A 23528-nucleotide genomic window follows, 5' to 3' on the forward strand; every position below is an offset into this window, starting at 1 on the left:
AATGCAGAAAAAGAAAAAAGAAAACATTGGATAACAGATGAAATACTTGGCCTTATGGATGAAAGAAGAAAATATAAAAATGCTGTTAAAGAAGATGTGGCTAAATACAAATATCTTAAAAATCAAATTACAAGAAAATGTAGACAAGCCAAAAAAGAATACCTGGAAGAACAGTGTAATAACATAGATGAATTATTTAAAAAAGAAAACATAGAGAAAGCCTATAAAGAAATTAACAAACTGACTTTCAAATTTAATAAGAACAGCAAAAATGCCATCAAAGATGAAAATGGAAAATTACTAATAGAATCTGAGGATATATTAATGGAATGGAAGAATTATCTTGAAAAACTCTATAATGGCAATGAACTTGATGTTGATATCAGCATAGAAAATCAAAATGAAGATAATCTAGGACCCCCAATAATGCCAGAAGAATTTGATAAAGCACTCTCCGAAATGAGTAAGGGAAAAAGTCCAGCAGGTGTAGATAATATTCCTATAGAACTGCTACAAAACCTAGGTGATGAGACAAAAACCTTACTCTATCAATTAATAGCCCAAATCTATGATAGAGGAGAAATACCAAAGGAGTTTATGAAATCAACCATAATACCAATACCAAAAAAGAATAATGCAAACAAATGCAGCCAATTTAGAATAGCTTTAATCCCACATGTTAGCAAAATTCTGCTAAAAATTATTCAAAATAGATTGTCTATTAGATGAAGACCAATTTGGATTCACAAAGAATAAAGGAACAAGAGAGACAATACTCCATTTAAGAACAATAATAGAGAGAAGATTAGACCTTAGTCAAAATACTTATCAAATTTAGAGAAAGCATTTGATAAAGTAAACCAACAAATACTCCTAAATTGTCTAACTAATATCGGCATAGATTTGAGGGATAGGAAAATAATTTATTAAATTTACAAAACTCAAAATGGACGGATTAAAATCAATGATAAGGAAAGAATAATAAATATCAGGTGTGGAGTAAGACAAGGAAGTATACTTTCACCAATTTTATTTAATTTATATATTGAAAAGGCCATTCAGAAAACTAAAGATTATTATTATTATTGTTCTGGGCAACTCCAAGGAGTCGACAGACTAATCGAGGGAGGCCCTAACATCATGTCAAGAACAATTATTCGACATTCACACAGTATCTATCATACCTTGCCCTGAACTCATTCACGGTCGTAGCACCCACAACAGACTCTGGAAGCTTATTCCACTCATTCACTACTCTCCAAGTAAAAAACCTAGCTCTAACACCCTTGTCAACCACGCTCTTGCCCAGCTTCCATTCATGGCCCCTAGTCCTCCCACCACCAGTCATATTTTCAAAAATATCTTCTGGATCAATCTTATAGAAACCCTTCAGTAATTTGAATGTCTCAATCATATCACCCCTCCTTCACCTATCGACCAATTTCTGCAACCCACAAATCTTCAACCTATTCTCATAAGGTTCATTCCACAGACCTGCTATCATCTTGGTCACTCGTCTCTGGATCCTCTCCACTTCCTCCCCATCACGAAGAAACCCTGGTGCCCATAACTGGGCACAGTAGTCCAGATGGGGTCTTATCAAGGCTCAATACAGAGGAACAACAACTTGTTTGTCTCTGCATGTTAAAGTATTTTTCAGAAGCCAAGTGATTTGGTGAGCTGTTTTCGTCACTTTTGCAATGTGCCCCCCTAAACTTCAATTCCCTATCCACCAACACTCCCAAATCCCTGGCCTCATCAATCTCCTGGAGTACGGTTCCACCAATGTGGTATACTGCTGCTATTCTTTTCACCCCGAAGTGCATAACCTTACACTTTGGCACATTAAATTGACATCCATTTTTCCTAGCCCAGTCCTCCAAACTATCAAAATCATCCTGTAAAATTTTGACATCCTGTGCACTCATAACTGCTCTACCCAACTTTGCATCATCAGCAAACAAGTGAACACTTCCTCTCAAATCCTTTCCTATATGATTGATGAACAAATTGAAAAGCAGTGGTGCAAGAACAGAGCCCTGTGGCACTCCACTAGTCACAAGCCGTCTTTTAGACTCCACTCCTGAATAAACCACTCTTTGATATCTCTCCTTCAACCACCCGCCTATCCATCTCACCAACCCTATATCTATCCCCATCTGCTCCAGTTTATTGATTAGGGTTCTATGTGGTATCCTATCAAAAGCCTTGGCAAGGTCCAGTAGTATTACTGTAAACCCATTACCCCTATCCAGTTCAGCCGTCACTGTGTTATAAAACGTGAGCAAGTTACTGAGGCATGATCTACCCTTCACAAAACCATGTTGTCCCCCATACAATATCCCATTTTCATCTATCCAATCCTGTATTCTTTTCTTGACTAATTTCTCTAAGACCTTGACAATGATTCCTGATACGCTAATTGGTCGGTAATTTACAACAGCAGTCTTGGAAACACCTTTATGCAGTGGAACTATTTTCCCCTCTTTCCACCCCCTCGGGACTAACCCAGACCCGAGACTCAAATTAAACAAAATAGTCAAGGGTACTGACAATTCTTTAGCTGCTTCTCTTACAACACGAGATGGTATACCATCCAATCCCACAGATGTATTGACATTGAGGTTATGCAATAGACTACTCACCTCCACTTCATTTACCACAATTCCCGTATAATCTACTGGTACATTCGTTTCTGCAATGCCACCACCTGGATGATATATTTTTGCAAAGTGCTCACTCAGTAACTTAACTATATCAACTGATTCAGTTACCTCCCTACCATCGTCATTCTTTAAAATCATTCTGCCATGTACATTTTCCCTTTTACTTGCTACATATCTAAAAAACTGTTTAGGATTCTCTTTAGCCTGCATGGCCAATGTTCTTTCGTAATCCTTTTTTGCTTTTCTTACCACACTCGTTACCCTTCTGGCCTGCGCTTTATACCGTTCGTGTGCCTGCCGGTCACCTTTCTCCTTAAATTCCCTCCATAGTTGTTTCTTTTTTTGCAGCTCAAGCTTAATGGTGTTATTCATCCATTTAAACCTAGTTGATTTATTATTCACACTCTAGGTATACAGTCAGTCATTGCTTCATGCAAACACTTCTTAACTACCTCCCATGCACTATCGACTTGTAGTCCTTGCAGTTGTACATGCCATGGCACTGAACCAATCAAACTCCTAAGCTTGTCATACTTTCCAGCCTGATAATTCCACATGTACCCTGTCTTAATTGAAAATTCTACACCATTAGCTGCCTCCCAATTCAAGACCCTATGATCACTCTCACCGATTGGTGGCAATGTGGTCATATTTGTTACAGCCAAATCCTCAGATGTAATTACTAGGTCAAGCACTCTCTGACCCCTAGTATTTTCCATTACATGCTGTCGCAGATAGTTATCCCTTAATAACCGCATCAGATAAAATAAATAATGGCATAAAGATAAATGGTGAGCAAGTCATGAGTATAAGATTTGCTGATGACATAGCCCTTGTAGCAAAAAACAGAAGAACGTTAAAAACAATGCTAGAATTACTAAATAATAACCTTGAAAAAAATAAAATGAAAATCAACACAGATAAAACTAAAATAATTGTTACAGGCAAAATCCCTATCAATACAGAGCATATAGACATCAGCGGGAAACAAATAAAACAAGTGAAAAGCTTTAAATATTTAGGTAGCCTAATAACAGAAGATGGCAGAACAAGAGAAGACATAAGATCAAGAATAAACAATGCAAAAGCCCAATTCTCTAAGATGAAAAGCATTTTAACAGGAAACCTCAACCTACAATTGAAAAAAAATTAGTAAAGACATTGATATGGAGCATTGCACTGTATTGATGTGAAACCTGAATTCTAGGCAGAGAAGATTGGAGGCTTTTGAAATGTGGTGCTGGTGTCGCATGAACAAATAAAATGGACAGAAAAAAATCCAACCAACAAGTCTGGAGAGAGATAAACGAAACAAGAACTCTAATAAAATCGATTCAAAATTAGAAGGAATAGGTGGTTTGGACATATACTTCGACATGATGGACTTGTGAAAAGAATAACTGAAGGCAAAATAGAGGGGAAAAGAAGAAGAGGCAGACCAAGGAAAAGCTTTCTTGACCAAGTCAAAGACAGCACAGGTTTGAGGAGTTACCAGGAGGTTAAGAAGAAAGCCAATGACAGAGCAGAATGGAGGAAACTGCTGCTGAGCTACCAGTCCCAAGACTGATGCAACTGATGATGATATTTTTTTCTTAATTTTGTCATCCTCCCTAACAGCTGCTCTGAAAGTTTGTCATCATTGAGAATGCAAATTTATGTTGTCCATTCTCCTATTTTCATAGTTTTGTTTATTATTTGTAACTCTCACAAATTTATTAGAGCAGTTATTCAGCTTACTTCAAGAGATCTGAAGACTTGTTCAGGAGTAACCATCTGCACAAAGAAAAGACTTTAGTGGCATATTTCTGATGGCTTTTTTCTACCTCAAATATTGATATGTACTTCTGTTTGCATCTTTCTGAATATTTTCCATTACTGTTCTTTCTAGTTTTGAGGAAAACTTGTGCCATAGTCTTATAACTTATCTGCATGTAAACACAAGGAAAAGTATTATTTATTAAATATACTGCCAGATATTTCAGTTTGAAATTAACAAATTATCATCAGTGGCTTAAACATGTTTTTTTACAAGGTAGAATGCAAACAATCGATTTATTCAAAATAGTACGAGCCACGTAATGTTAAATCACTAATAGTATTATTATTAACTTTCATATTAGCTTTCACTGAAGAAAAGGCTAATCGTGTAAAATAAATTGCATAAATAATTATATAATTTATATTATTACAGATGAACAGATGCGGCCGTATGAACTGGAGGAAGATGAGCGCGGGGTCCTGTGCGACAAGAGAGTGAGTTGTAAGAGGAAAGGAAAGCTGTATAAGATGGTGGGTGAGGCCGGCGATGCTTCATGGCGTGGAGACGTGGCCTATAACAAAGGCACAGGAGAGGAAGATGGAGGTAGCGGAGATGCAGATTTGAGATGGATGAGTGGTGTGACAAAGAAGGACAGGATAACGAATGACTACATCAGAGGGACGGTTAAGGTGGGACCAATTGGCAAGAAGATACAAGAAAGTAGGCTGAGGTGGTTCGGGCATGTAGAGAGGAAGGGTGAGGAGTATGTTGGTAAACGAGTGGAATATATGGAGTTGGAGGGAAGGAGGAAAAGAGGCAAGCCAAAGCTCAGGTGGAGGGATAAGGTGATAGAGGATCTTAGGGAGAAAGGATGAAGTCCAAAGGACGCCCTGGACCGGAGAACTTGGAAGAGGAAGGTTAAAGATCGGTGCACCGACCCCGTTTAACATGGGATAAGGCATAGTGAAAGAAGAAGAAGATTACACTAAACAGATCACTAGATAGATGTAGCGTCTAGATGGTTTCTTTGGACTTCTGTCTTTGTAAATATCATTATTGGCTATTTAAATTAAGGGGATATTACATCCCACATTGTTTTAAAACAGAATAAGAAACTCAAAGATTGGAATCAGAGAGTTTCATGCTGAATATAGTAAACTATAAAAGTATTGGCAATTACTAGTGGCGTAATTGCCAATACTTTACCATCTCGGGCAACTTGCAGCAAAGGTGGTAAAGTTCTGATCGCTATTCTTAGTATTTTCCATAATGTAAAAACACATTTCCTAGGAAATGTATGCTGTTATTACATTATAGTGGGAGGTCATTACCCAGAAATGAAGCCTACTGGCTCTTTATATTTAAGTAATCATTATTAGCTTTTAATAAAAAAAAAAAAAAAATGTTATTTAAATTAAGGGGATATTAAATCCCACATTGCTTTAAAACTGAATAAGAAACTCAAAGATTGGAATCAGAGAGTTTCATGCCGAATATAGTAAACTATAAAAGTATCGGCGATATAGTTTACTATATTCGGCATGAAACTCTCTGATTCCAATCTTTGAGTTTCTTATTCGGTTTTAAAACAATGTGGGATTTTAATATCTCCTTAATTAAAATAATGTTTATATCGCCAAAATGAAGCCTATTGGCTCTTTATATTTAAGTAAAAAAAATGTTATTTGGATCAAACTTTCCCATATTTTTGACAAGGATAGGCAGTCATTCTGATTCAAGTTAGGGCAGTGAAGTAAGGTCTCAGCACTCTCTTTAAATAGGCATTCAAATTTATACCAACATCTGTGTAGAAGACATGTTTTAGACCAGAGAATGTTGTGGTCTGCCTCTATTCTGTGTTGCACCAATCCAGACTTATTGGATTTGTTGTGAAAAATATAAGATTTCTATTGAAAAATAGAAAAAATATAGTTGAGCATTTATTTTTAGAAGACAGGAAATAAGTGGAATATAAGTAGCTACCAAATCACATTTTTTCAGAATTCTTGAAATAGGCTCTGAAATGCTGGAGATGTTATTAAAAAATTGATGTTAAATTACCTGATGGTGAGCAGATAAGAATAATGTCTAAAAAAGGATAATTTTTTGTCTCTTTCTATGTCCATAGTGAATTTGATACGAGGGTGTAACATATTGATTTTAGCTAAAATAGTAGGTAAGGAATCTATATTGTGAAGCCACACAGCAAAAATGTCATCTATATATCTAACCCAAAATGAAGGTTGAGGATGTTTAAATGAAAAAAGGATGTCTTCTAAATTCTCTAAATAAAAGTTGGCTAAAGCAGGGGAGAGTGAACTTCCCATGGCAGTTCCTTCTACTTGGTTGTAGAATTTGTTTTGACACAAGAAATATCAGGAAGAATGCACCATGAATTTGAATACTTTTACTATATCTTATGGGAAAATATCAGTAAGTAGTTGTAGTCTCTTTGAGAGGTATGTTGGTGAATTGATGTAGGGATTCTACATCAAAGCTCACCATAAGATCAGGTTGTATGGAGACATTTTTTAATTTGATTAGGAAATCTGACAAGGTTTTTCAAAAATGAACAAGATTTGCTTATTTGTAATTTCAATAGGTTTGCTAAATATTTGGCTATGTGGTAAGCAGGTGAATCAGTACAGTCTATCTACAATTAGATGGAGAGGCATGTCTTTCTTATGGATCTTAGGTAGACCATAAAACCTATGAGTTCTTGCAAAATGCATTTTTAAATTTTCTATGGTGTCTGCATCTGAACTTATAACTTCGTCTAGAAAGGAATTTAATTTCTTAAGTTGCCTGTTAGTGGGATTGTGATCCAGTTCTTGGTAGGTTGAGCGATCTCATAGTAAAAGAGAATTTTTTTTTTTATAATTGAAGAATCCATAACTACTGCAGCTTTTCCCTTGTCTGCTTTGGTGATAACAAGATGAGTGTTGTGTCTTGGAGAGAGAGAGAGAGAGTGTAAAGAGCTTTCTTTTTAGGCAGAGATATGTTTGAATGAGGAAGCCTAGGTTTAAGTAGGATGGATGAAAACTTTTAAGTGGAGATTATTAGCCTTTTCACTGGAGAGGTGAAATAAGCATAATTTGACAGAGGTAACAATGTCCTCCAGTTCTTAACTAATTCTTTGGCTCTTGTAACTAGCTGCTTATTATTAAACATTTTTGATCTGTGGCCTCACGATATAGATTCCTTAGCTACTTTTTTAGCTAAAATCAATATATTAATGTCCTTGTATCAAATTCACTACAGAAATTTGATACGAGGCAACAAATTATCCTTTTTAGACATTATTCTCATCCACTCACCATCAGGTAATTTAACAACATCAGTTTATAGAAAACCCATTTTTACTGAACGATACATTCTCCAACAATATGCACATCATCCCTCTCAAAAGACAGGAATCATAAAATGTTTAATTCAGTGAGCTAGAACTAATTATTCAACTCCTCATCATTTACAGAAAGAACTCTCTGCTATCAAACAATATATGAAATTAAATGGCTTCTCCAAAAGGTCCACACATCTGTTTGACCCCTACAGACTCAACCAAAACAACAAAGAATCAATTGTTATTTATACACATTACACATCCATTTCATTCCTATCTATTTATTCTTCAGATTCTAGGTATACATTCAAATACTGCGTCATTTAAGTATCTTTTGAATGCGTTCCATGCACTGCTGATATCTTTTATTATACCACATTATATATATATATACCATGGGAACCTAGTATACACTTCAGATGGTCATAATTTCTTGCTTTATGGTTCAGCATGTAACCTTTTCTTAATGGAACATTTATAAACTTAGCCACTTCCTAAACTTAGTCAGTACAGCACTGATCACAACTACCAACTAGAGAGAGAGAGAACAGTGTATTTAACTAAAAGCTAACACTACAATCTGATCTAACACTCTTTGACCTTGAAGTCCTGTCACGTACAGCTTGACAAAGTTATCATGCAAGAGCTCAATAAATTCAGTTTCCTTCTTTCCTGGACACCCATCAATATTTGGGTAATTAAAGTCACCCATGATGATTACCTATTTCACACACATCGTGTTTATTTGATAATGCATTTTGCCATCACTACAAAATGATCCCCTAGGTCTATAACATCATCATTATGTGTTGTCTCCATCCAGGAGGTCGACTACCATGTCTCTCCACCAACTTGGTTCCTGTGCCTCCCATGCAGATGCCTCATATGTCAGATATGTCCAGTTCTTAAGATTGTTGCTCCAAGTAATTCTTTACATTCCTCATTCCCTCTACCATTCCGTCCAGGACTACTTTTTGTAGGCTGTCATGTCTTAGCAAATGTCCAAAATATCTGGCATTTCTTCTTTCGATAGTTTTAAATAGACTTATTTTCTCTCTCATCATTTGAAGAACTCTGCATTTTTGTTTTCTTCTAGTTCATGATATCCTATCATCATCATCATGTGTCCATGCGGTTAGCCTAGTGGCTTTGCGCTTTGCAACCATATGCCTGGGGAAGGAGTGTCCTAGGTTTGATTCCTGTCAACGACATGAGGAGCTCAAGGATCTTCCTCAGCCATAGCCAAGTTAACTGGTCTTGGGCGTGGACAGTAGGGTTTTTTCTGCCAGTTTATCTGGTGTTTTTCATCCCGCAAGCAGGCAAACCAGTCCAAGGACACACACTGATTACAGCCAGGAACACTGACCCAGCCATAGGTCTGATTCGTCAGCCTATGCCGGTTTCAGAGCCCGGATAAAATTTGGGGGAGACTAGATGGTACCATGAACTCCCATATAAAGGGAGAACGTAGTATCATCACATGGAATTTATTTATTTATTTATCATCATCATTATCCAATTCCTGACATGTACCCTCTAAAGGGGTGTCTCAGCCCATTACAACAGTATTGACCATATATAGCATTTTGTCAACCTTATCCTAATTTTTATGCCCAGATCTGTAGATATTAGGACATTTTTCATTGTGTTGAATTTCTTTCTAGCTATTTCAAATTCTTCTTTTTATTTCTCTTGTGCTTCTTCAATCTCCTGTTATTAAGGTGCCGGGATACATAAATTTGCTACTTGCTTGTCTACTACTATCTATTTTGATATTAATTTTAGGTGTTGTCTTTTTCCTGGTTATTGCCATTTGTATTTGATCTTGTTAAGCACAAGCTTATACCAGATGGCTTCAAACTCACTGCTACATAGAAAATTCTTACTAGAATTGCAGTTATAGCTTTCTACCTTAATTGAATAAAATCATATAGTATTATTAGCAGCCCATCCATGTTCTCCTCCTTCCTAGAAACACTATACCCTTTACATTCAATACCAGTTATATCTGCCTTTGACAGCCAGGTCTCACTAATGTCTACAATCTGAGGCCTGGCCCCAATGTGAAACAAACTCTACCCTTTTGTTTCTGGTACTCCTTGCATTCATGTACAGTTACATGCACACTTTTTTGTATACTTATTTCTGTAGTACATGTGAGTCAGTTGGACAACTTGTAGATCTCTATTCTTATGTAATGCATTGCTTATACTAACATCCTTGCACTTGCTTAATAAGTCAGAAGCAGATGTACCCACAATCATTTTATTGCAATCATTTCCATAATAATGCACATTCCTCTTATTAACACAGTTACATAACATGTCTGCTCTTTCGAGAGATTCTTATCATTCCTCCCATTATAATCTACTTTCCCTGACTGTCTGTGTTAAGTCTCATACCAATTAATAATTTTTCAAGATTCTTGATCCAAATGCATTCAAGCATAGGCTGTCCTTCTTATACAACTCCATTCTTCTATGAAACTCATGCTACACATCCAAATATACATAACCATTCTTTCTACACAGCCAATGTATCAAGGCATCATGACAGCTCTTCTTTTTAATTCATTCCTATTATATCTATGTGATATATACTATTTTCACTTTCTCATCCTTCATTCTTCTCTTCCAAATGCCCTTTCATATCCTCTCTCATTATTATTATTACTTGAAATAGTTTTTTTAAAGAATCTACAGATATCATCCCATCATGTAGTACCCTTAATCAGAACCAGAAAATTCAACTACAAAATGTTTTCAAGACCCTAATAACATTGCAGGCTGACAGACTTAAGACTATGAAAAATCTTATCTGTATAAATCATAACAATAAAGTCATAATGCTTGTGTGAGTGACATTTAATAAATCAAATACAACTGCATCATAACAAAATATCACCATGTAAAAAGAAAAAATACTGGGTACATTATACATCAAACTTTGGTATTTCTTTCTGATACTTTTCTGTATATATCTAATACATTTTGAAATAAATATATGATGAAATACTTCACCTCACAATTAGTTGCAACTTATTTTCTCTAGATGAAGAAAATATCTAATAAATTCCAAAATATAATTCATCAACAAATTCAGCTAACATCCTCGGACTAAATATTTTACAGTGCAGCCATCAATATTTGATCTGAATTGGTTTTTATTATTGTAGCTTCAATCTTAAATATACACAATAAATACAAAATATACAATAAAAGAAAAGTTAATAATCTGAATATTAAAAAGAAAAAGAAAATTTACTGTTTCTCAAAAAAATTATTATGAGGGAAACTTTCAATTCACATAAATGTAGTAGTTATAATATTAGATTTAATAAGTTTAATTTTTTTAAAAAAATCAATAAATTTAAATTTAATACTAACCTTATCTGCATTACTGCTCTTGCATGTATTTCTAAATAAAAGAGTTGATTTCTAACTGCACAGACTAGTTGCGAAGAATTGCATGACACAACACTAATATTTTGTCCACTTGGGGGATGCCATTCACTAAGTAACCTTTTAGTTTTACTACTCACAAGTCTTACAGATATAGCAGTGACCTAGTTCATAATACAGAAATTTCATAATTAACAACAGAAACAATAAATATATCAAGTATTACCAGTATCTAATATGCTAGTATTTCATTTATCACTAAGAAACATTTTAGTTTTATTACTCACAAATCTTACAGATATAGCAGTGACATGTTCCAATTATTATAATTATAATAATTATTATTATGAAGAGAAACTTCCAGGGAGTCAGGAATTCATTGAGGGAGGCCATAATATTTGCACCAGCTGCCATATTCCACAATCCTGTTGTTGAATTCATGCTACTTGCGCACACAACATCCAATGACAATCCATTTCAATCATGCACTACTCATGGAGTAGTGCGTGATTGAATATGATACTTCTCAACATCCAAGTTGAGATGTTGAAAGTTTATCTAAATCCAGAGTAATTTATTAAAAAAGGGTGGCACACCATTTGGCAACTCCTATAGGTAGAGATGACCTGCTAATGCTTCTGCCTGGCATCTCCACTTGGGCCTGGCTCCCACTGAAAAGACCTCAATAAAGGTCGAAACTAGTCTGGGTAGTGGCCCTTCCCTTAATGCATAATATTAGACATATCCGCAAGGAGATGTGTTTTGCATTATGGGAGATACTGAGTTAGGAGTGCTGGTATCTTTCTCCACCTTTGCAAGGAGTGCCCTGGTGTTGTACCACCTTACCCCAGTCCTGAAGATACTTTCAGGTGCAAACTTTGTTTGCTCACACTTGGATAAAGGATTAAACTAAACTATTATATTCAAGTTGAGAATGAATTGACAGCATTCATTCTCAACTTCCATGGATACCCTTGCATCTTTCTCCCACCCTCCATAAAATGAAAAATTCCATCTACTGGAATTTTTCAGAAGTTTCTAATAAGTCTCAATCATATCACTGCTCTTTCTCCTGTTTGCTGGTGTCTGCAGTCTACAAATCCCAATCTGACTTCATAATCCGTATTCCACAATCCTAATATTATTTTTGACACTGTCCCCACTGTATCACAATCACCACAGAAACCAAGAGACCTGAATGCAATAATCCAAGTGAGGTCTTATGAAGACCTTGTAAAGAGGCAAAATGATTTCCTTATTTGTCAAGGTTTGTTTCAGCATTGCCATTATTCTCTGATTTGTATTTATAATTTTTGCTATATGATCCTTGAACTTCAACTTCCTGTCTACTAAATCTCCAAAATCCCCAGCGTTATCAGTTTCTTCGAGCATAATCCCACCATTCTCCTTGTCTAACTCAGTGGTAACATTATTATAGAATATGAGCAAAGTGCTAAAACATGACCTTCCCTTAGTAAACCCATTTCTGAATGCAAGCCCTAACCAACCTTTTCAAATTTTTACCACACTCCCTGAGATACTGATTGGCTGATAGTTAGATACACTGGCCTTTGCACACCCTTGTTCAATGGGATTGCTATACATTCTTTCCGCTCCTGTGGAATCTTGTGTTCTGAGACTCGAATTATATAGCCTGGTCATGGGAATAGCATCTGTGCTGATATCCCATCAGTTCCTATCGTAGAATTCTTATTCAGTTTATGCAACAATTCTAGTACTTCCTCAGCATCCACATGGGTTTCTGCTTATGGTGAAGAGGTAGCAGTGAGTTCAATGTTGCATACCAGATTGACAGCTTTTCTCAAAATGGCTACTCATTCTGAACAATCACTTCTGCATCAGTCACCTGCACACTGTCTGCATTTAGTAGAGTAATTCTTTCAAATCCATTCTTTTGTTTACTTGCAGCATAATGATAGAATTCTTTTGGGTTGTCTTTAACTTGCAGAGCCAATTTCTTTTCATACTCTGACTTAGCTTTTCGCACAATACTTTTGACTCTTCTGGCTTGCTGCTTATAATTATCATAACTGACATCATTCTTATGCACACGATATTCCTTCCACATAATCTTTTTTTACGAATCTCTTGGTTAATTAGATTACACATCCATTTCACTCCCATTCTATTTATTCTTTGAACTCTGGGGAGCTGATATTGCATCATTTAAGTATTTTTTAAGTGCTTCTCATGCACTGTCGATATCCTTCTCATCCAATAATTGATACCATGGCACAGAACCAGCATACCCCTCATGAAGTCATAATTTCCTGCTCTGTAGTTCAGCATGTAACCTTTTTGGAATGGAACATTCCTAAACCTAGCCACTTCCCAAGTGAGTACTGGATGATCACTGGCACCAACCTTCTATCACATGCTGCTTAAGGAAGTTATCCTGCAACAGCTCAATAAATTCAGTTTCATTCTTCTCATGAGATTTCATGGCTACCCAATCAATGGCCACATCCCCCCCTACCCAACAATTTGGGACTATAAAAGCCTTAGTTCACCAGACAAAATTAATTTGCTCAGATAACAGTGTACTCAACACATAGCTCACCCAAATAAAAAACTTTTTTGGCCAATGGCTACACCACTCATTAAATATAAAGAACTTTAGCACCACACACACACACACACACACACAGAGTGTCTCCCCTCCCTCAAACATAAATTACAGCAAATCTATCACCATCCCTTATATCCTGGGCATCTCTGAAAAGATGGCCAAGGATTAAAATAGCATAATCTATCTTGTCACCACCTATAACCATACAAAAAGCTAGCAACCCTTATCTGCTCCCCCAAAGACCAGCTACAACCTCTGGATTTACCTGAAGTTTACCAGGTACTCTGCAGCTGGAACCTTTCTTATTATGGACAAACAAGCAGGACAGCCGATATCCATATAACAGAGCATCAAGATTACATCTGATTTCACAACTATGGCCACTCAGGATTAGCAGACCATGCCCTAGATACCAAGAACAGAAACCAATGTAAAAAAGCCACCTTATTCCACTGAAGTAAATTCAAGTTCAAAAGGCTTTTCCTGGAATCAGCTTCAGCTCTTACCAACTACCCCTACCTCAACGAATATGGTTGTATCAGACCCCCCCCCCCCCCTCATGGGAAATCCTCATCTGTAGACAGTCAGCCCAATGACCAAGAATTCCCAACTGAAGCCAATAGGTGGTGTAATTGTAGACTCTAGATCTGTATCTCTCTGGTTTTATCATCTCTGTTACTGAAGTGTGTCTGTGTGCACATGTTTAATACAAGTGTATTTTCCTCTGATGATGCTGGTTTGACTTCGTCAAAATATAGGATAGTAAGTAAATAAGCTTATTTATTACCCAATACATTGTCGATTTCCTTAAAAACATCCGATAATCAATGTTCAGATAATTAAAGTCCCCCATTATGATTACTCTTTTCGCAGCCATCATATTTACCAATCCACCAGGTCTGTAACAACACCCCACTGTGTATTTAATCTTGTTAGACTCCACCTCACACTAGATGGCTTCAAACTCACTGCCACATGAAAAACTGTTACTAGTAATACAGTCATAGGTCTCAACTCCAACTGGATTCAAGACATTCGATATCATTAGAAGCACGCCCCTCCTCCCCTATCCTGTCTATCCTTCCTAAAAATACTGTACTATTTCCACTTGACACCAGTTACATAGTTCAAATCAAATGTGAAGCAATTCCATCATGCCCATCCACATGTATGATGACCAGCCTCTTGTGTAATGGAATATCATAAAATAAAAATTTTTATAATATTCCTGTGCATAAAATATAAATATACTATAACTGTTTACTTATTTTTATTACTATTTTTAAATGATCTCTATTTCTGGAGTTTTTAAGAGACAGCCTAGGCAGTATGTAACAGAGAGTACATTAGCATCAAAGATATCGGATTTGATCATCTCATCAGATGATGTTATTATAAATGGGGGAATCAAATCCTCCACCAGTTGGTGAGAGTGACCAGTCATTTGAGGACATCTGTTAGAAAGGGATATACATGGAATTATAGGCTGGTAATTATGAAAAGTTCAGGAAATAGCTTGTGGCAATCAACTGGAATGAGGAACTAGATGAAAGGATATCAATGCTGCTTCGATACTACTCAAGAATTATTTGGTGAGCCAATATCAGAATGTATTCCAAAGGTCAAGAGGGTAAATAAAGCAGATGTAAAATGGATGAATTGAGAGGTAAGGCATGCAATCCGGAAGAAGATATTATGGAAGAAGAAGCACAAGATGAGTGGTAATCAAACAACAACACTTAATAAGAATAGCAAAAGCGCAGTATGAGCAGCAGCAGTTAGCTAATGTAGCTAAAAAAATCCTAGGGAATTTTTTTAATATGTGGCCAGTAGAAGAAAGAATGATTATGAAAGGATTGGTGAAAATGGAGGAATAATAACCACTGCAGAGGATACAGTTGTAGTATTTAATGAGCAATTTATAACAGTATTTCATTCTTGTGAATGTGACATTGTGCAGAACTTGGATGCACTGAGAAAGGAGGAAGAACTGTTAGTAAGCGAGCAGGAGGTATATGAGGAATTGAATAAACGATGTAAATAAGGATGTAAGACTTGATACTATATCACCACGTGTTGTCAGAGAATGTTCCCAAGAGACAACAGCTTTTACATGTTTTTAACATGAGTCTTGCACTTGGCAAGTTCCAAAGGAATGGAAAGAGGGTAAAACTGTTCCAATTCATAAGGGAGGTGATAAGACTAGAGCTTTGAATTACAGGTCAGTCTGTGTGTCTGGAGTTGTGGTTAAAGTGTTAGAGAGGTTAGTTAGGCCCAAGATTCAGAATTAGGTTGACAACAGAAAAACACTCTTTGGTGGCCAGCACGGGTTTGTTAAAGGAAGATCATGTTTTAGCAATCTGCTTACCTATTATAATAAAGTGATAAATGCATTGGATAAGGGTAATGCATACAACCTTGGGACAAGGTTGTATGCATTTAGTGGCATATTTAGATTTTGCAAAGGCCTTTGATAAATTGCCACATGACAAGCTGGTAATTAAATTGGAACGTATGGGGCTAAACAGCAGATTAGTTCGCTTGATTGGAAATTGGCTCTATGGAGGAGTGATATCCCAGAAGAGGAAAGTCACTAGTGGTGTACCCCAAGGATCTGTTTTGGGTCCATTGCTATTTAATTAATATGTAAATGATATTGGGAGAGGTCTGAATAGTGATATGCAGTTGTTTGCAGATGATACCAAGTTGGGGACTGCTATCAGGAGTAGAATGGATACTGTGGCTTTTCAAGAGGACTTGAATACAGAGGCTGAATGGGAGAATGAGTGAGGTTGTCAATTCTATGTTGCAAAGTGTAAGGTTTTGAAATTTGGGAATCAGAGATGGTATATAGAGTATACAATCAGTGGAAATACGTAGGCTGTTCAATAAGTTATAAGACTATATTTATACAGAAAACAGATTACCTTTAATCGTCATCATTTACATGGTCTTTTTCGAAGTAACTACTGTGAGACGCGATGCATTTGTCCCAAGGTTGCATCCACTTCTTAAACACACGTGAAAGTCCTTTTTTGAGAGTTCTTTCAAAACCGCCTCTGCAGCTTTTACACATGCTTTGTTGCTTTCGAAATGGCAGCCTCTTAGTGGTTTCTTCAGCTGAGGAAACAGCCGGAAATTACATGGCACGAGATCAGGACTGTATGGAGGGTGTGGTAGGATATCTATGTTGTTCTTCTGCAAAATGTCCACTACACAACCAGCAATATGTGGCCTTGCATTATCGTGGTGCAATAAGAAGCCGTTCTTCAGCAATGGACGCTTCCTTTTGATGCTGTACCATTGTCGTAAAACATCCGCATAGTATGAGCCATTTACAGTATTCCTGGGTTCTACAGCGTGTTGATAAACAATGCCTTCGTAGTCAAAAAACATTATGGTCATAACTTTACTAGCCGATTTTACAGTTTTTGCTTTCTTGGGGGTAGGCAAAGATGGATGCTTCATTCACTGCTTTGTTGTTTTATTGTAGGGTCATAGTGATACAACTAAGCTTCATCTGCTGTAATGATGCATTTTAAGAAGTTGTCGCCTTCTTGTTCCAGTCTTTCTTTCCATTCTGTGTACACATCCACTTGATGCTGCATTTGCTCCGGTATCAAGAGTTTGGGAATCCATCGGGCGCAAACACGTTTCAGTCCCAAATGTTCAGCCATGATTGAGTGAACACGTCCCACAGAAATATTCAAGACAACATGCAGCTGGCGTACTGTAATTCTGCGATCCTCCTTGATGATAATCGCTGCTGTGTTGATCATTATCTCTGTGATGGACATTGAAGGTCTTCCCTCATGTTCAAGATCTTCCACATTTTGCCTTCCTTCCTTAAAAGTTTTATGCCAGTGAAAAACACTTGTCCTCGACATTGCTTCATAGTGGAAAGCTTCGCGTATCATGTTAAAAGTGTCCGATGCTGATTTTTGCAAGCGCACACAAAATTTAATCGCATAACACTATTCCAAGGATGCTTCCATTTCGACGACTGGTCGCGGCTTATAGGCGCACCGAAACAAGCTTGTGTTTAGTCATGTGACACTCTGGCACATCAGCCCGTATACGCCATCTATCAACCTCTTTTGTTAACACAGAAATTTATTCCACAGAAATTAATATTGTGATGAGTGGTTTTTGCGACAGTCAAATTAGTCTTATTACTTATTGAACAGCCCTCGTATATTGGAAGAGGTAGAGCAGATGAGAGATCTGGACGTGATTGTGGATAAAGATCTAAAATTTCAGGGGCATGTTGCTAAAATTGTGAGGACAGCACCGACTTGTAGAAGTAAGGATGTTATGTTCCTTGTATAAGGCTTTGATCAGGTCACATTTTGTATGCAGTGGTACCCCAAGGGTCTGTTTTGGATTACTGTGTGCAGATTTGGTTACGTGGGTTTCAAAAAGATGAAAATGTATTGGGAAAGGTCAGAGACAATTGACTAAGGTGGTTTCTGGAGTATTGAGTATGAAGACAGATTGACAAAATGCAATTTGCAGAAATTGGTGGATAGGAAGAGAGAATATGATTGAAACATATAAGCTGTTAAGAGGTTATTACCAGATTAATGCTGAGGAGGTTTTACATAGAATAGGTGAAGATAGGGAGAGAACAGATCATTCCTGGAAGCTGTACAAGGAGAGTGCAAGGGGGATGAGGAGCAGATTTTTATTTTTGCATGGAGAGGGACGAGTGATTGGAATGCATTGCCTGAGAGTGTGATAGTGTGGTGCCAGTGAACATATTTAAGGCACGATATGATAAATAGTGTGTGTGTGTGTGTGTGTGTAACAGTGGGATCTCCCACAATGAGTCTTTTGACTCCATGGAGGTTTTAATAATAATAATTTTTTGATGCTAAAACCATAGATCTGTTGTCCAATAGAAAGAAACAACTTAATTTTTTTTTCTTTAACAAAAAAAAATGACTTTTGCCATTCATAAAAATTTATATCTTATTTTTTTCACAACACAAATGATTTTTTGTGATTAAGAGAAACTATGTTTTTCATTAGGTACAAGAGAGAAATAAGTGATACAAATAATAAATTAAAACCACTCAATTTATACATGTAGCTTTGGAGATAAAGATAATTATTATCATCTTTAATTCTACATATATAAAATGAATCTCTGGTTTTCATTTATAATCTGTATCAGTTATTTCTCTGCACCTACCAGTAATCAGTTAGCTGGGTGGTTTTGAAATTTATTAGTGCAAGGACAGCAAAGATTATATATAGAGTCATTACAAAGGTTACAGAATTACATAAGACACTTATTAACACTTAAGTACAACCAAACAAATTTAAAAAAAAAAAAAAAAAGGAGCAATGCTACATCTGCATATAAATTACATTTATGATCAAATGAATTTGTATAAATCAACTTAGTAACAAGTTAAAAACCTCATGCAATTTGTCATCTGACAAAATCCATTGAAGTGTATATGGCACAGTGAGACCAGTGCACTCATCCCCCCCCCCCCTCTCTCTCTCTTTCTCAAGCAAAGCACTGACTCCATCAGAAGATGACACAAAGCAAGGTGAGTGCTACAATGCTAACACATAGGCAGGCTATGAGTCCTCAACGAGAACAACATTCACTTCTGCAGCTCCATGCACTAGGCTTCCAATGATTAATCTTAGGCCAAAATCGTATGCAATCCACTTGCAAATGCTTCTTCCAGGAAACCACCAATGATCAATAAATCCTGCTTCTATTAATCCATATGCATTCTGTAAAGAGACCAACAACAGCAGAATGTGCTGTTTGTTCCAATATGGCTGGGAATTCAGAACAATTAAGCACTGCAACTAAGGATCTTAATTTGATACAACTGCAGAATTTGATGTGGATTGTTCAAAGGAGAGAAGATGGCCAGCAAAGAGCTTAATGAGTTTATACAAATCACGCACCTTGTGATGGTAGTGGATGCTAATCCAGGTGTACAAATGCAAGTGACTGGCATGCAGCCACAGCACAGTGGCTCTGGTAATGTAGTGCAAACAGTAGCATACCCACGAGGTCTGGATCCCAAACCATCAGCACAGACAGACAAGAAATCAGAGCACTCTGTATGCATCAAACAGCTGCAGGCAGAGCTATAACAGTGCAAGTGTCCTCAACTCACACAGCAAGAGACCGCATGGAAGATTGCAAAACCTCCTATGGGGTGGGGGACATCATGCTCACTGCAGGTAATGTCCACATTCATGCTAACAGCCTACATAATCTCTTTCACAAACATACAAAATGGGTGAATGGCAATGCTGAACTTCCCAACATATGTGGGGGGGGGGGGAACTGTAGGCAATGTAGAATTCACTCATGTTGATGTTTAGTGGAATACACACATGTCTATAGAAAATAAACACTAACTAAATTTATTTATTTAATAAATGGTTATGCCAAGGCATGGGCACAAAGAAATATACTGAGTGTGCACACACAGGCATGAAAGCAAACACAGACTGAGTATGAATAGCAGGATGGTCCTGACTGACATCCTCTATGGATGTGATGACAAAAAACTTGCTGATAATCTCTCAAATATTTGGTAAAGTGAGAGAGCTGAATTTGTTAAGATTTGGCATATGTTGCAATGCAGAGGTAGATTTTAGGAATAGTCTCTTGGATTTATATCTTGCTCCTGCATAAGAAGGAAGTTTTTTCCCATTGAATCTAGTGATCTGCATTCATGGCATGGTCTACTGCTCCAGAACAGCTGTAGTGCAAGTAATGTACGTAGTCTCTAAATTCTTCTAGACATGTAATCGCTATTTGTAAATATGGAGCAAGGGATGCAGTAGACCAAGGTCCCCAATCCTGGCCGATGGTCTCGGCCAGGATTGGGGAACCTTTAGGTATTGGAAGGCCACATATCACTTCAGGGATTCCTCATAAGGCTGCCACTTCATATATATAACAAATTTTGCTAAAATTATATAGAGAGCATATGCATACAGTATGAATATTGATATCACAACATTAAAAATCTATTAAAACTGTCAAAAATGTTTTATTTATTTTCAAAAAAATTAATAATTCAAGAATGGAGTTCTACAAACTAAACATCTCAACAATTAATAGACATTTTATTTTATTATATTCATGAATACAAGCATTACATTAATTTATTTAAATAAGCACATAACTTAATGACTTATTTGAGACTGCTCACTGCTGGATAAGAAGAGGATATTTGGTTTCAGCATTGTTGTCTTTAGCTTCAGTTAATCTTCCAGGTGACTGTTCATCACTGGTTTTGGTTCAATTTTGTTTTTCACATCCTTTGACAATAGTAGGTTGTGCTAAAACAAGTCTGCATTGTTTTTTTTATGTTGTTCTCACCCACTAAATTATTTGCAAACCTATAGTATAGGGATTATAATTAAATTTCACATTTTGAAAGGCTGTAAATGGGTAACTACTCAGCAGAACGATTTAATATTTAACATGACGTGGGCAGCAATGCATTTTATTTTGCGCATAAACCAATGTTGGTTCTGCCAGTCTTGAGGTCAAATTAAGTTGGATACGTATCCATGCTAGACAATGTCTTGAAGATGCCGCAAAGCCAAAAGTCACAGGGATTTAGGCCAGAAAGCATGCTGGCCACGTTGTATGAAAATCGTGGCTGATAATTCTGACTTCGGTAAAATGTGTCACTTGACAGGAGTGGCAGCACCATCCTGCATAAAAACTGTTGAATCCAGACACTGATGCTGTTGAAGTGTTTGAATTACCTGAATGGCTAAAAGAGATGCATATTGTGGCCATTAATAGTGCAGGTAATGAGACCAGCAGGACCGAGCTCCTTGAAATATGTTTCAAGTCCGATAATGAATTCTACTATAAAACCATACCAAGCAGTGACCTTCAGGAAATGAAGAAGCGAAATCTGTTGCATAATGTATGGGCTTGCGCTTGCCCAAATTCTGCAGTTGTGCATATTCACAGCACAAACCAGATGGAAGTTAGCGTCGGCAGCCAAGAAAGTCCAAGCAAGAAACTGCAGGGCAAATTTTTCTTGTGTACTCTGGTCAGGATTGAGCAACTGCTGAACATCGAAAATCTTGTAAGGAGAACAGTGCTTACAAGTTTGTCCAAAGACCATGCAATACACTGTGTGCTGCTGCCTATGACAATGCCATCCTTTCTTCCTTTTAACACTTTGGCTACCTCCTTTCCTGTCTGCCGTTCGATGGGTATCTGTCACCTACCAAGTTTGACATCTAAGGAACCTGTCTTTTCAAATTTCTGGATCATTCTGCATAAACTATTTGCAGTCACAGGACTCATTTTTAATCCCTTCAACGTGTCCTGAACTTTCACAATGCTGTCAAGGCACAGCTGTTATTTTGATAAAACAACTTCACAAGAAGTGTGCGATCCTTCAGTAATGGTGACATTGTGCTTTAACACTTTGTCTGTTCTACCTGCTTTTATAAAAGCTTCTTTTGAAAGTATATGTCATTGGGGATTTGTTATTTGCATAAATGGTATGGTCACAGAGTTCCACTGCATAGCAGAAGTATCATACATAATTTACATGTATTGCCCTAGTGACAATTTTTAGAACTTTGATTTTTGTGCAAAATAAAATTCCATGTTAAATATTAAATTGTTCTGCTGAAACCCAGTTACAGCCTTTTGAAATGTTAACTTTAAAATGTGAAAATTATAATCATCCTGTACATTTTAACTCTGCCATAGCTGGTCTCAAGCATGGTTGAGAAAGGAGGATGGGGTTTGGCAAAGGGCTAATCCCCCTTTCCAATAAAAACTAAAACTAAATGATTATGGAAACTAAAGCCTTATGTGTCATGGGACATGAAGAGGATAAGTAAATAAGTAACCCTGTATATTTTGTATTGCGTGTGAGGTAAGGATATTTATTTTATTTTTTATCAATTTTATATATTTTTTAAAATTATTTTTTACATAGTCCGGAAACCCTGTTCTAGAGACCAAACACCATTTTTCAAGCAACTTTGCTCCAATAAGCAAGGTGGTGGTCTCACACCAAACAATGACCTTCATCACTCACCTAAAGACAATCACAAACATCTTTGTGATTGTGAAAAACTTCCCTCTTATACAGAAGCAGATATAAATCTTCTTCCTTTCCAGGCCTGTTACGGACTCAATTCCATCTTTTTAAGGGTCTTCCTCGGCACTGAACTTTTGGGTGGTAATTTAGAATTTGTTTAGGTATTCTGCTTCTATTCATTCTCAGTATTGTTCTTTCCATTTTTCTCTATAGCAAGTAACTGTTTCATTTAGGGAGGTGTGGTCCACAGTTAGCCTAGTGGCTATGCGCTTCGCAACCATATGCCTGGGGAAGGAGTGTCCTAGGTTCGATTCCTGTCAACGACGCGAGGAGCTTAAGGATCTTCCTCAGCCATTGCCAAGTTAGGACGGATTAAAGTCAGGAATACTGACCAAGCCATAGGTCTGATTCTTCAGCTATGCCGGTTCCGGAGGCTGAATAAAATTTGGGGGAACTGAGATGGTGCCATACCTCCCCGTAAAGGGGACTCACGGCCGTTTATCATCATATGATTATTATTATTATTATTTAGGGAGGTTGTAATTCCAAGTTTTTTTTCTGATTTTGCTGCTTTTCATTTTGTCCATTATCGTGACTCCTTCAGTTCTGCATAGAAATTTCATTTCGGATGATTCAATTCTTCTTTCATCTGCTTTTTTTATTGTCCATATCTCACTGCCATAAAGTAAGGTTGGTTT

At 36.9% G+C, this 23528-nt stretch overlaps 1 protein-coding gene across 1 annotated transcript in view; it reads right to left on the reverse strand.

Moving 5' to 3' along the window:
- The window catches only part of pic (DNA damage-binding protein pic), a 359026-nt gene that overhangs the window by 200164 nt on the left and 135334 nt on the right, over positions 1 to 23528 (reverse strand). Inside the window, exon 11 of the mRNA XM_090394454.1 lies at positions 11155 to 11333. Within this exon, the coding sequence (XP_090250580.1) occupies positions 11155 to 11333 (179 nt within the window). The remainder of the gene's footprint in view (positions 1 to 11154; positions 11334 to 23528) is intronic.

This window comes from Typopeltis vanoorti, chromosome 6 (assembly GCF_054136105.1).
Source record: "Typopeltis vanoorti isolate ZY-2024b chromosome 6, IOZ_Tvanoo_1.0, whole genome shotgun sequence".
Lineage (NCBI taxonomy): Eukaryota > Metazoa > Arthropoda > Arachnida > Uropygi > Thelyphonidae > Typopeltis > Typopeltis vanoorti.